Consider the following 13,240-nt stretch of genomic DNA (forward strand, 5'->3'; position numbering starts at 1 on the left):
ATTTCAGAGAGGGAGGGAGGGAGGGAGGGAGGGAGAGAGAGAGAGAGAGAGAGAGAGAGAGAGAGAGAGAGAACCACAGGCCAACGCTCTATCCACTGAGCCAAATCGGCTAGGACTCCTTGCCTTCTTGACTTTATTTCTACTGGGAGCAGCTAGTGTGCTATGCCATCTTCTTTCGATGATTTGGGGGAACTGGAAAGTGTGCAACTTGTGAGTGTTTTGTGTTCCTTTGGCGTGTGTCCCTTTCTTTTGGGAAGATGTGCCCAGAGGGGATTTCCTCTGTAGGCAGCACTGAGGCCCGATGAAGTATATGCTCTGCTGTCTAGAGTAATGAAGAGAGATGCCTTGTTATCTAGATGAGGGGTTGTTAGGGACCAGATAGAAGTATTTCAGGCTTTGTGGGCCTCATGTCTCTGTCACGTATTCTGGTTTTCACCCAGCCCTTTGAAAATGCAAAAACAATTCTTTTTTTCTTTTACAGACACAAAGGTGGTTTTTTAATTAGGAAAGAAATAAGCCTTATTTTAATACAACACCACCATTGGTGAGCACAAACAATTCTTAGCTCCCTGAGTGGGCTGGATTTGGTCCCTTGCCACCCCTGGTCTAGACTCAGGTGTTACGCCTGCCTTCCTCGGAGGCAGAGCCAGCTGGGTTGGTGAGCCCGGTCCAGCAAAGGCAGAGAGCCCACTGACCTTTCCAGAGGGAGCCGGAAAGTTCTAACCAGAGGCAGTGATCTAAACACTCAGAAGCCTTGGCATTTCTCTGTTGTTTTTTACCCTTGTTTCCCTTCAGTGCAACTAGAGAGAGAACTTGAAAGGTAAGGACTCAGCATGCTGACATGGGAGGCTGCAGGGAGCACGGCTTCTAGGCAGGGTTTCACTCCGCTACCCTTGGGCAGGGGGTGAGTGCGGGCAGCCGTCGGGCGGGGAGAGCAGGCGGACTTCTGCGCCAAGCGGGAATGCAGAGACCCTGAGTGGTTCTGGCCAGAGAAAGGGCTGCTGCAGGCAGGACTCCCCGCACCGTCACCCAAGTATTGACAGTTTATGGAAAATCACTTCTGCCCGTTGCCTTTATCACCGTAGGGTCTTGGGTTTAGTCCACACCTGGGACCAAGAGTCCTGGCTGAGCCCATGTGCTCCCCGGCAGAGCCGTGGATGTGCTAACTCCTGATCTGCTTCCTTCTCTAGAGACATCTGAGCAGCTGACCCCCGAGGAGGAGGCTGAGGAGACAGAGGCCTGGGCCAAGCCCCTGAGCCAACTATGGCAGAACCGACCCCCGAACTTCGAGGCTGAAAAGGAATTCAATGAGACCATGGCCCAGCAGGCCCCTCACTGCTCTGTCTGTATGATCTTTCAGACTTACCATCAGGTGAGCCCACTCCATCCCCTCTGTTTGCCGAGGACCAGCAGTCAGAGGGAAGCGAGGTTTAATTGTGGGTACACAGCTTGTCACTGGCCGCCTTGGGAAGGCACGCTTTGCTGGTGTTCTCCACCCCCTCCACGTGGTGGTCAGCGTTTCTAGGCAGATAACCCGACCATGCGAGCCTTCATGGGAGAGTGCTTTGGAGAAGAGCTGATGATGGGGCTTAGGCGTGGGGGAGCCCCTTGGCACGCACACTATTTGCAGAGGAATCTGCTCTTTCGTCATCATTCTAGTCAGTGATTATTCCTTCCAGGTGGTTGGTAATCCTGACCAGTCAGCCTGGAGGAGGAAGTGTTTCTTTACTCTAGTCTGGATTTCAGATGAAAAGCCAGATCCTCTCCTTTCCTGTCCCATTTCCACAGTGGATATTGGCAGTAGTGAAAAGGGGCTTGGGAGGGTAGGAGCAGAAGGCTTTATGGGGGAGAGGGGGTGGGGAGGTGCTGAGGCTGAGATCGGCTGTGCCCCTCCCGCTCCTGGGCATTTGATGGCTTCACCCTTATGGGTGTCTCTGGTCCAGCTCTCGGAGGCCAGGAAGGCACCCACAGCAGCATCTCCCAGGTGACCAGCTCCGTCTCAGCTGTGACCTGCCCAGGTTGGCATGTAAATAACCAGTCCTCCGATGGTGGTTAAAGTGGCATGGCTGCCACTGAGCCTGGCAGGGCACCAGGTTCATGCTTGCCAAAGAATGGAACTTCAGACCAACACATTTTGGGTTGAATTCACTGCTTCTTTCCATTGACGAATAGCAAAACAAAAAGGTCTGCGTGTGCCCTTGCCTGTGAGGTGAAGTGAAAGGCCTGGCTGTACTGTCAGCAGATCCACCCAGTGCGGCTCACTTTCATGAGTGGCGTGGGCTTAGGGATGACATGTTTCTGGGTTCCATCCTTGCAGTGGGGGTGATGGTGCCACCCAGCGGCAGAGCCGGCAGATATTTGTAGTCAGGATGTTTGCCAGGAGAAGTACGTGGACATAATGCTTTTCTGAAGGGCCCCCAGGCGGGAATCGCAGGCTTCCCTGCAGCACAGGTGACCTGAGGACATGGACCACCCGGGAAATCAATGCTGGCCCGTAGGGGGCACCTGCTCTGGGCGAGCTGCCTGGGTGGGACTGCTGTGCAGTGCAGCACATAGGGGAGCCCGCAGTAGCAGCCTTGCTAACGTCTCGGTGCGTTTTATTACCACTTGGTTTGGGAAGATTGAAATCCCAGTTGCCTCTTACCTCGCTCCCGTTTCCCGGTTGTCCCCGAGGGGCCTTTGTTTGGTGCTGCTGTGAGAAATTGAATTTGAGTCATTAGAGGTAACTTCAATTAGCAGCTCGGGGATAATGGCTGTGCACCCGGGAGCCGCAGCCACAGTCATATCAGTGAGAGAGCCAGCTTCCTGCTGCACGAGCAGGTGGAGGCCCAGGGCGCAGGCATGTTCACTGAGGTGTGTTCTCGCTCTCTCGTAGGTTGAGTTTGGAGGCCTCAGTCAGAACTGTGCGGATGCTCCAGATTTAGCCCCCCAGAAGCAGAGGACCAAGCCATTGATTCCAGAAATGTGCTTCACCACCACTGGCTGTAGCACGGACATCAACCTCTCCACCCCTTACCTCGAGGAGGATGGCACCAGCATCCTCGTTTCCTGCAAGAAGTGCAGTGTCCGGGTCCACGCCAGTGAGTGCCTCACGTTTTCCTGGTTTCCGGTCCGGGGGGCGTGGACCTGCTCGTCGGAAGTCCATGCCCCCATTGGCTTCTCCCCCAGCCTCCCCGTGGCCTCCCCAGTCCCCAGGCTCCCAGAGCAAAGGTTGCTTGTCGTCCTTGGGGAGTTGGTTATGAGTGAGTTTGAGTTTCCTGTGACTCCGGGTCTGTGCTTTCACAGCCGGCTCTGTGCTGGGCTCTTGGTTCACTTACTGGGAGGGATTTGTCCTCACTTCTCACTAGGTGTTGGAACCAGTGAATCTACAGTTTCTGACCGTTGGAGGCTAAACCTTCGGGGCCTTGCTGGAACTTAGGGGTTTCTGTAAAATTTGGTTGTAGCTTTGGGACATGCTGTATAGAATAGAGTTGCAAATCTTCATTCTGACTCTGGCCCCTGGGTTTCATTTGCTCACCTCGGTATCCCTGTTAGGTTGCTATGGCGTCCCCCCTGCAAAGGCTTCTGAAGACTGGATGTGTTCTCGATGTTCAGCCAACGCCCTGGAGGAGGTGAGTGCGCCCACACTGTTCCTCTCTTCCCTGTGAGACCTGGGGCCCGCTCAGGGCCAGACTATTTCCTGTGGACTTCCTCTCCCCAGCAGTCTGCACGGGGCCTGGGACACAGCTCTGTTAGAGCGAGAAGTCTCAGAATAAATCGCCGTGACAGTGAGATGGGTGCTGCCCGCCCATGGCAGGGCCTGGCTGGAATCTGGAAGCTGTGTTTGCTCTGTGGTGTCAGGACCAAGTAGAGATCCTCCTGTGGACGAGCCCTAACCCCCTTTAAAGAACTTAGTCACTGGGTTCGAGCACCAGAATGGGGCTCGGATGGTTCATTTTCTAGCTTTCTCTTCATCACCCCCCACCCCCCAAACCTGGCAGTACCCACATAAGAGGCAGTCAGAACCCCACAGTGCCTCTGGTTTGAACAGCCCTTCGTAACTTCGCTTATAGTAGTTATTAACAGTAACAGCAAAGAGGATTATGTTAAGTCAAGCGAACACTTGGTGCACTTTAGTCCCGAGTGGCCTCTCCGTCTTCCTCCGGGGAGTCCTGGTTATAGGGCTGCGTGGGCGAAGCCCACATGACACTTGGCTGCTTTCTTTTTCTTTTTTAAATATATTTTATTGATTTTTTTACAGAGGAGGAGAGAGGGATAGAGAGTTAGAAACATCAATGAGAGAGAATCATCAATCAGCTGCCTCCTGCACACTCCCCACTGGGGATGTGCCCGCAACCAAGGTACATGCCCTTGACCAGAATTGAACCTGGGACCCTTCAGTCCCCAGGCCGACGCTCTATCCACTAAGCCAAACCGGTCAGGGCGTTGGCTGCTTTCTTATGTGGAGGCTGCAGCTGCCCAAAGGAAGTCGAGGGGGAGCAGACTGGGTGTTGATGACTTGGTGGTGACCATCCCCTCCCCTCCCTTCTTGGCAGGACTGCTGTTTATGCTCATTACGAGGAGGAGCCCTGCAGAGAGCCAATGACGACAGGTGAGCTTGGAGCAGTGTCTGAAACATGCAGTTCCGCGGCAGCGTGCGAGGCACTTGGGCAGTGAATGCACATCAGAATGACTGAGGAGTTTGGAGCTGGAGTAGCATCTTCAAGACTAATTTAGAAATGAGGTGCCGGGGGAGTCAAGAAGTCCCCTCTCCAACTCCATCTTCCCATGTGAGGAAGAGCTGTGAGCAGCTCCTTGGCAGGTGCTAAGATGGGCGCTGGAGGCCGAGAGGATCCTGTTGAGATGGTCACAGGGCTTTGAGGGCTGGAAGTGAGGGCAGTTATTTTGTGGCCGGGCCGGTGCGGAGTGCCGCAGCCATGGCTAGTGAGCGCTTTCCACAGGAGGCTCTCCCTCCTCACACCTCCTGTTCAGAATGAGGGCGAGTGTCCGTAAGGAGGAGAGGGGGACATGGAGGAGACTCAGCCAGGACTACTCACTGCCGAACCAAACCTACAGAACTCTCTGGCCTTAGCCCGGAGCTGGGCTTCTCAGCTGTCAGGAGCCCATTTTCACCGAGCTGAGTCTGTGCTTGGTCTTTGCTTACTGGTTCTGAGGTGAACAGGGTTTGGTGCACGCAGGTTGGTGGGCAGCCGTGGTTCGTACCCTGCTTCTAGCTAAAATCCTGTGGGAACCTGGAGCAGCATTCTGTCCAGTCTCCTGCCGCACAGGAACCGCCTTCGTGCTGTTCAGATGGACGCTGCTCTGCCTGCTGCTCCCACTCCTTTAAAGGCACTTGCTGGTATTACTTGAGGTCATCGTGTTCCTCACAATTGCAAGATAGCGCTACTGAAGTCCTTCCGTATTTGGAGTGGAAATGGCTTGGCTTGAGCTTTGCACCTTTACTTGATGATCCCTGTTCAGCCCTGTAGGGCCATGCAAAAAAATCTGTTCCCACTCTCATATAATAGCCCTGTTACAGAGCAGTCAGCTCCATGTAGTCCCAACTACCACTGTCTGTGGTAGGTTTCCACCTGGCTGATTGTAAGTGCTTTCACCATCTTCATTCTCATCTTCGGGCATGACAGTTTCCTGTCATGCCCAGAACTTACTTCACCCTCTGAGGATGTCCGTTGAACAGACCTGTCGAGTAAGTGGGTGCTTGGCCAGACCGTAAAGAGTGAGTCTGCTGTGGATGAAGGGAGCAGAAGGAAGAGGTCATTTCAGCCCAGGGGAGGGTTTGAGCAAAGGCTGCAGGGGAAAGCTGTGAGTATTGGCAGATGGGGGCACAGTTGGAGATCATTTGAGGAAGCACCCAGGTCTTAAAGTAAAGGAGATGTAGCTAGAGCTCTCTAATTTATTCTCACTTCCCCAAACCTGCCACACTCAGTTAGCTCTGCTCATTGTGCAACAGATTGTGAGCGTGTTAGTGTAGAAGAGGTGCAGCACTGTGCTAACCCAGGGCAGACCTGTTTCCACACTCATTGTGGAGACACTGTGGTTCTTACCTCACGGAGTCCCAGGAGCCTGCTGGTGGAGTAGGAGGTCATGTTGGGCAAGGGCGGAAGCACCGTCTGCGGGCCAGCCTGAGTGAGGAGGCCGCAGGGCGGTGGAGCCAGATGTGACTGAGGTAGCCTTTCCCTCCTGGCAGGTGGGTCCATGTCTCCTGTGCTGTGGCGATTCTGGAAGCGAGGTTTGTCAACATCGCAGAGAGAAGTCCGGTGGACGTGAGCAAAATTCCCCTGCCACGCTTCAAGCTGGTAAGGAAGACAAGATGGGCCTGCAGACTCCACATCCTCACTCTGTTTCCTAGTCACTTAGCGCTTCTGAGGGCAATCTCTGCTCAGCCAGTGGCCAGCCTTTACCCCTTGGTTATTTTATTTATTTATTTTATTTTATTTTAATTTTATGTTTTTTATTTTTTATTTATTTTTATTTTTTTATACCCCTTTTCTTTGGCCAGGGTTTGTGATACTCACTCTGTGGTTAAAGTACTTGATGAGGACACCCAGAATCAGACATGAGATCAAGAGGGTGTGTGCGCCCCCCTGGTTGGGAAGGAGGTTGAGGTTGACTCCTGCTGGCCTGGCTCTGCGTTGGGGGGGGGGTGGGGGGTGGGGGGGGGGAAGATAGAGGAGACTGCATTGCTAGTTCCTGGAATCATCAGCTTGCTTCCTGTGTTGTAGAAATGTGTCTTCTGTAAGAAGCGGAGGAAAAGAACTGCCGGCTGCTGTGTGCAGTGTTCTCACGGCCGCTGCCCAACTGCCTTCCACGTGAGCTGTGCCCAGGCTGCAGGAGTGATGATGCAGCCGGATGACTGGCCTTTTGTCGTCTTCATTACCTGCTTTCGGCACAGGATTCCTAATTTGGAGGTGAGGGAGGGTGCCATTCTAGCATCCTCTTGACAGTTTCCAGGATCATTTTCTCTGCAGGCTGTTCGCTTATTGTGTCAGCAGATATTCCTCAAGCATTGTGCTTTATGAAGAGCGCTAATGAGGAAGGCATTAAGAGATGGCCCCCGTCCATCTCTACGCCCTGCCTGGCGCTTCCTAATTCAGTGGCACCAAACTGCTTGTGGTTGATTCATTCTGATCATCTGTTTACTTGTTTGCCTCTCCTCCAAGATAAACTCCTTGAGGTCCAAATTTTCTTAATCCGAGTGTCCCTACTACTTAGCACAGTGTCAGGGACATGGCAGAAGCTCTGTAATGCGAACTGATGGGGAGCGCTTCCAGCAGTTAACCATCAGCTACCATACAGTGGAGATTTTGAACTTCTCTAAATGTTGAAGCTCAGTGAAAGGTCCATGTAATTTTAGCTAGAGGAGTTTCATGGAAGAGTGTGGGTAGAAAGTAGTGTTTGAAGTGGGTCTTAAACAATAAGTAGTAATTGGGAGTGGGAGGGCATTCCAGGCTTCAGAAACAGAACAGGTAAGTCTCAGGAGAATGAACATGTAAGATTGGTCCTGAGCCCCTGGCGGGGACGATACTGAAGGGCAAGCAGCTCTGTAGGGTGAACGCCGGGACTCTGTAATGCCATTAGACGAGGAGAACTGTTCCAATATTATGATTTTGAGCTACATTTTAAAAATTGTCCGTCTGGGTAGTTGTGGATTGAAGGAATGATAAGACTTTGAGTCAGGGAGACCAGTTAGCCTAGGAGAGACATGAGGTCTGAAATGGGAACATATAGGTAGAGCTTTGGGGTCACATCTAACCCTTTCCCTCTACTGAAGTCCTGTTGGCTGGCTGGATTCTCGTCTTTCATAGAAGCATTTTTTTCTGAGCCTGAGTGGTGGGCTGCGGTTAGTTAGGAGCTTAGGAAGATGGAAAAATAGTTGATGTAAGAATGAGACTCTGGAGGAGTAAAAGTCTGAGGTAGCATTGAGTCCTGGCTCTGGGAGGGAAGTAGAAGTTTTGTTGTGAAACAGGGTAGTGATTTTGTGATTATCAGTTGCACTTACATCCTTAAATGGGTGGCCTTAGGCTGCTGATGCTGTGCGAAAACGGGGGCACTGTTGAGTATTTCTTTTATTAATTCAATCTTCACATATTTATTGGGCATGTACTACATGTCATGAAACAAGGAGACTTATATCCAATGGGAGAAGTACGATGGATAAAATTGAGGCAAGATGAGGGAGTGGAAGAGGAGTCGTGAGGAATGGCATCAGTGAGTTGACATTTGGATGTGAGGGAGCAGCATGCATATAACTGGGGAATCGCATGTCAGGTAGAGGGAACAGCAGTGCAAACATGCCAAGGTGGAACATGCTTGGCACATGTGCTCCGCGAACAGCAGGAAGACCAGCATGGGCAGTGCATGGGCAGTTTGGGGAGGAGTGGACACGAGGCCACAGGTGCTCTGGGAGCCCATTTACGTCAAAGACGAGTTGAGAATGAGAAGAGTGATGTGCAGGTCTCAGAGACGGCAGGGCACTTGCACTGGAGAGCCACTGTCGTGTGCAACCGAGGGCGTCCAGGGAAACGCAGTGTTTGTGTCCTCGCGGCGGGGCCGAGCTAGTGCTGAGGTCTGTGGAGCACTGTCGGGGGCCCTGGGCCTCGGATCACCTGTTGGAGGCCTATGGTGATGTGTACTTAAGTGGTGTGTGTTAGTAGGTGCTATTTGGTCGGTTCCTGTCAACAAATGGGGAAGTCAGAGGAGTCTGTTCAGGGAGTTTGGGGTAAGACAGTATGGTACGAAGATAGTGTGGACTAGGAACTAGAAAAGAGCTACATTTATACAGGCAAGTAGATTAGCCTCTTCCATTGTCCTAGCTGGGGTGTAGATATCTGGAAAGACCTGTTTATATTCCCATCTCTTACTCCTGTTTACTGTTTCATTCCTTTGCTGTCTTTCCCTGGTAAAGAGCGACCAGTTGATTTTGGGCTCCATTTGCCAGACCTATCAAGTCCATGTGGGAGTAACTCAAGCCTCTGTTTTTTCCAGCGTGCCAAGGGGGCCTTGCAGAGCATCACCGCGGGCCAGAAGGTCATCAGCAAGCACAAGAACGGCCGCTTCTACCAGTGTGAGGTGGTCAGGCTCACCACCGAGACCTTCTATGAAGTCAACTTTGATGATGGCTCCTTCAGCGACAATCTCTATCCTGAGGACATAGTGGTAACTGAAAGGAGCCTCTTGGGCAGTTGGGGACCGGGGTATTTCTAGGTCTGGCTGGGAGACTGGTTGTGGGCCTGCCTTTTTTAGTCAAACCCATGGTTTCATCAGTTGGGCCCAGAACAAAAAAAAGCCTTTGTACTGTACTGGTCTTTCCATGCAAATGAAGTTGCCTGCTGCTGGGGTACGGAGCTTCCTCTAGCACAGAGGTGGGAATGTCTGGCCTGCGGGCCACATAAGGCCTGCGAAATCATTTGGTCTGGGCCTGCCAAGGCTTTAGAGGTGAGGTAATTAATTAAATGTTTGACAAAATATAGCAGGCTAACTTTTTAAGTTGGTAATTTTGTATGGCCTGTGAATGATATAAATATCCAAATGGCCCTTGGCAGAAAAGGTTCCCTGCATCTGCTCTAGGAGCTCATAGGAGTCAGCATTTTCTGCATTTCTCTGAAACATGCTTGTATTTCGGTCTAAACTACCCTTGAAGGCATTCTGCCATGACGGGGCCCAGGCTTTGGGATCAGGCCTGTGTTCATGAACCAGCACCATTGCTTAGTAGCTGTGTGGATTTGGGAGAATTACCCAGCTAACTCACTCTCTCTTTTTATTTTTTTAAAATATGTTTTTATTGATTTCAGAGAGGTAGGGAGAGGGAGAAATAGAAACATCAGTGATGAGAGAGAATCACTGATCTGCTGCTTCCTGCATGTCCCCAACTGGGGATGGAACCCGAAATCGTGTACTCTGATCAGGAATTGAACGGTGACCTCCTGGTTTATAAGGTTGACGCTCAACCCCTGAGCCACACCTACTGGGCAGCTTTTGGGGTTTTACAGCAGAAGGTTTTGGGGCTGAGCAGAAACTGCTTGGAGACACCTCTGGCCTGCTTATCTCATCAACACCTGAGACACAAGCCCTGCCTGGACCCAATCCTAGCTTTCCTGGCTCAGTGTTCAGGACTTGGTTCAGGTTTCCCCTACCCCTGCCTTGCTTTTTCATGTGTTAAACTAAGCATCAAGGTAGTGGGACTGAGCACTCCTTTTAACAAATCAGGTATTTTCCCCATTTATGCCACATTAGCAATGCAGTTACTAAAAGCACATTCATTAGTTATAACAAGGTAGAAAAGATGATAGTAACAGTGTTTATGGGAATAAAATCGGTATGATTTATTAAGCTCTCCAATGTGCCCGGCAGTATGCTAAGTGCTTTACGTCAAATGTTTCTGTCAGCTCCCATACCCACTCTGAGAAGTGGATGGTATTATCTCTAACTTACAGACAGTGATCTCGGGACTCTCCCTACAAGTTACTGAGGACCTCAAACAACTTGTGTTTTGTGGGTTATGTCTATCAGTATTTACTCTATTAGAAGTTACAATTGAGATTGATTGATATGAAATAATCTATAATGAAAAATAACTTTCTTTTATTTAATTTTTTTTAAAGTTTACGTATCTTTATTGTTGAGGATAAAATTAACTTTCTTTTAAAACAAAAATATTAGGAAGAATGCCATTATTGTATAATTTTATAAATATCTTTAATGTCATGTCTTCATTCCGTTGCAATTTATTGTTTTGGTTAAAATATATGAAGAAAATTTAGTCTTGCAGACAAATGGAATTGGAAAGGGGAGAAGTATTTTACTAGCCTTTCAGATAATTGAATCTGAAAGCAGGTCAGTGAACTTTGCACGTCTGTTACATTAAAGTCCATTGATCTGTCTGTACTGAGAATGGATCTCTCACCTGTGCATGATTTTATAACATTGTACATATTGGTGCAATGGGCTCTGCAGACCTTTCCGATGTTAAATTTTCTTATACACTCTCAAAATCACATTCATTTGTATAACTAATCTCAGAAAAATCTTTAAATTTTGGGAAGCTTCAAGCTCAATTTGGTGCTAAAACTTTACTGAAATTCTAATTTGTGTTTGAAAGCTTAGATTTTTGTCTTTGGCAATACTTGATACTGTCAGTTTTCTTTGAAGTGGCAGGTTCACTTCATTCATTTTCAAGATGTCTGCCAATACCCAATCTGAATACGTTTGTAACCGTAACCATAGTTAGTTGCTCTGTCATTTTTTCAAGTAAAGCTTATGGTCCATGCAATGAGCAGCTGCTTTAACTCACAACTCAAACAGTTACACAGTATTTTCCCTTAAGACCAGCATCATGCCTCGGGAGCAGGAATTCGTCCTGGTCTCTTCTTTCCTGAGGTAGATGGTGGTTACCACTGTGCTCAATTGGACATCCTTTCACTCTTTTCTCTTACTGTTCCCTCAGAGTCAGGACTGTCTCCAGTTGGGTCCTCCTGCTGCAGGGGAAGTGGTTCAAGTGGGGAAGTGGCAAGTGCGGTGGACAGATGGCCAAGTCTATGGAGCCAAGTTCGTGGCCTCCCACCCCATCCAGATGTACCAGGTAGCCAAAGGTTTGGGGGTTGGGAAAGTACCTGATTAATTCAGTGTTTCCTCTCGGGCCAGAGGTGTGTCTTTGCTCTTCGGAGAGCTGAGGGACTCAGGAACAGCCCTTTAGAGCTAGGGGCTGCCCTGTGTCCAGTCTGCCAGTTGTGGCTTCAAACATGGCAGTCCTTCAGTGTTCTGATTTCTTCCCATGACTGCAGGAAATGGCCAGTGTGCATGGTGGCCCAGAGAGAGAGTCAGTCAGGGATATCTTAAGCAAAGCCTGTGTTTCCTTGGTAGGTGGAGTTTGAGGATGGCTCACAGCTTGTGGTTAAGAGAGATGATGTATACACGCTGGATGAAGAGCTTCCCAAGAGAGTCAAGTCTAGACTGGTGAGTGTGTTCTGTGTGCCCTTGGTTCCTGACTGGGGGGAAGGGAACAGGCAAGGATGTGCCCTTTGTTTTTTTCTCATGGTGGTTGGCCACAAAGTGCTCATTTGGCTTGCCTGTTCTTCTGTAGTCAGTAGCCTCAGACATGCGCTTCAACGAGATTTTCACAGAGAAGGAGGTTAAACAGGAAAAGAAACGGCAGCGAGTTATCAACTCAAGATACCGGGAAGATTACATTGAGCCTGCACTCTACCGGGCCATCATGGAGTAGGTGCTTCCGGGAGCCAAGAGATTCCCAGCCACCAAGGCGAGAACACTCTGGAGGTTCCACAGCACAGCAGACCCTGCAAACTCTGAAGTCTCTAAAATGAAGTTGTAAAATGCAAAGGAATGAAATAACCAACCCCATCGTCTTCTCACCCCACCCTCATCACATTCACCTCTCGTGAAAGGATAAGCCGTTCTTGGACTTGCGGCGGCAGCTGCTGAGCTCCCACCGCGGGGCTGAGCACAGGAATGCTGTGGCCGCATGGTCTCTAACGGGGGTCGGCTCTGCTAGCTGGACTGGTTGCCCTGTTCTCGGCCTAGAACTTAGTTTCCTAATGATCACCTGCACCAACTAGGAAGAGGTGCTGGTGCTTGCTCCCTCCCTTCCCCCTTTTGTATTTATGTGTGTGTGTGTGTGTGTGTGTGTGTGTGTGTGTGTGTGTGTGTTTGGTCTGGACCAGCTTTTGCCAGCCCCTGGCGTTTACTTCCTTCCTTTGCCTATCCAGGGCAAACAAAATGTGAAATTCTGCCATCAGCTGAGCTGAATAAGGGCCCCTGGGGTTGGCTGGAGATGGGTGTGGCGTCTGTCCCTGGAACTGCCTCAAGGGAATGCTGGCAGAGCTGCAGTGTTGCGATACTAAGGAGCTGAGGCCACCTCTTCTGTCCCCTCTTGAAGAAGAGAGGGGTCACATGGGTGTGTGCCCACATCTCTCTAGACACAGAGCCCCTGTGGCACAGTATTAGAGGGTGTGGGTGGGCAATACCATGCGGGAGGATCCTAATGATGGAAGCAGGCAGAGCCTGGTGGTGATTCGACAGAAAATTGCAATCAGTGTGGGAGCTGGGAGGGTTAAGATGAATTGGGGCCACTGGTGGCCAGGGGCAGGTTTGCCCCTGGTCTGGGGATGGGAGGGAGTGGATATGGGGGGGTGAGGGTGGGGCTGGGGGGCAACACTGAAGGGGCCCATTGATTTTGCTCCTCATGAATTTGTTTGCCTGGGCCCAGGATTGGAGGGCTTCACAC

General features: G+C 50.4%; 1 protein-coding gene across 1 annotated transcript in view; it reads left to right on the top strand.

Annotated features, from left to right (window-relative positions):
• Positions 1–12,639, top strand: part of KDM4A (lysine (K)-specific demethylase 4A) — a 41,829-nt gene extending 29,190 nt beyond the window's left edge. The window contains 10 exon segments of the mRNA XM_015563189.1: positions 1,191–1,372; positions 2,876–3,080; positions 3,535–3,611; positions 4,536–4,591; positions 6,188–6,296; positions 6,723–6,908; positions 8,986–9,156; positions 11,444–11,578; positions 11,860–11,952; positions 12,080–12,639. Of these exon segments, the coding sequence (XP_015418675.1) occupies positions 1,191–1,372; positions 2,876–3,080; positions 3,535–3,611; positions 4,536–4,591; positions 6,188–6,296; positions 6,723–6,908; positions 8,986–9,156; positions 11,444–11,578; positions 11,860–11,952; positions 12,080–12,220 (1,355 nt within the window). The 3' untranslated portion in view covers positions 12,221–12,639.
• Positions 12,640–13,240: the final 601 nt, after the last annotated feature.

This window comes from Myotis davidii, unplaced genomic scaffold (assembly GCF_000327345.1).
Source record: "Myotis davidii unplaced genomic scaffold, ASM32734v1 scaffold458, whole genome shotgun sequence".
Lineage (NCBI taxonomy): Eukaryota > Metazoa > Chordata > Mammalia > Chiroptera > Vespertilionidae > Myotis > Myotis davidii.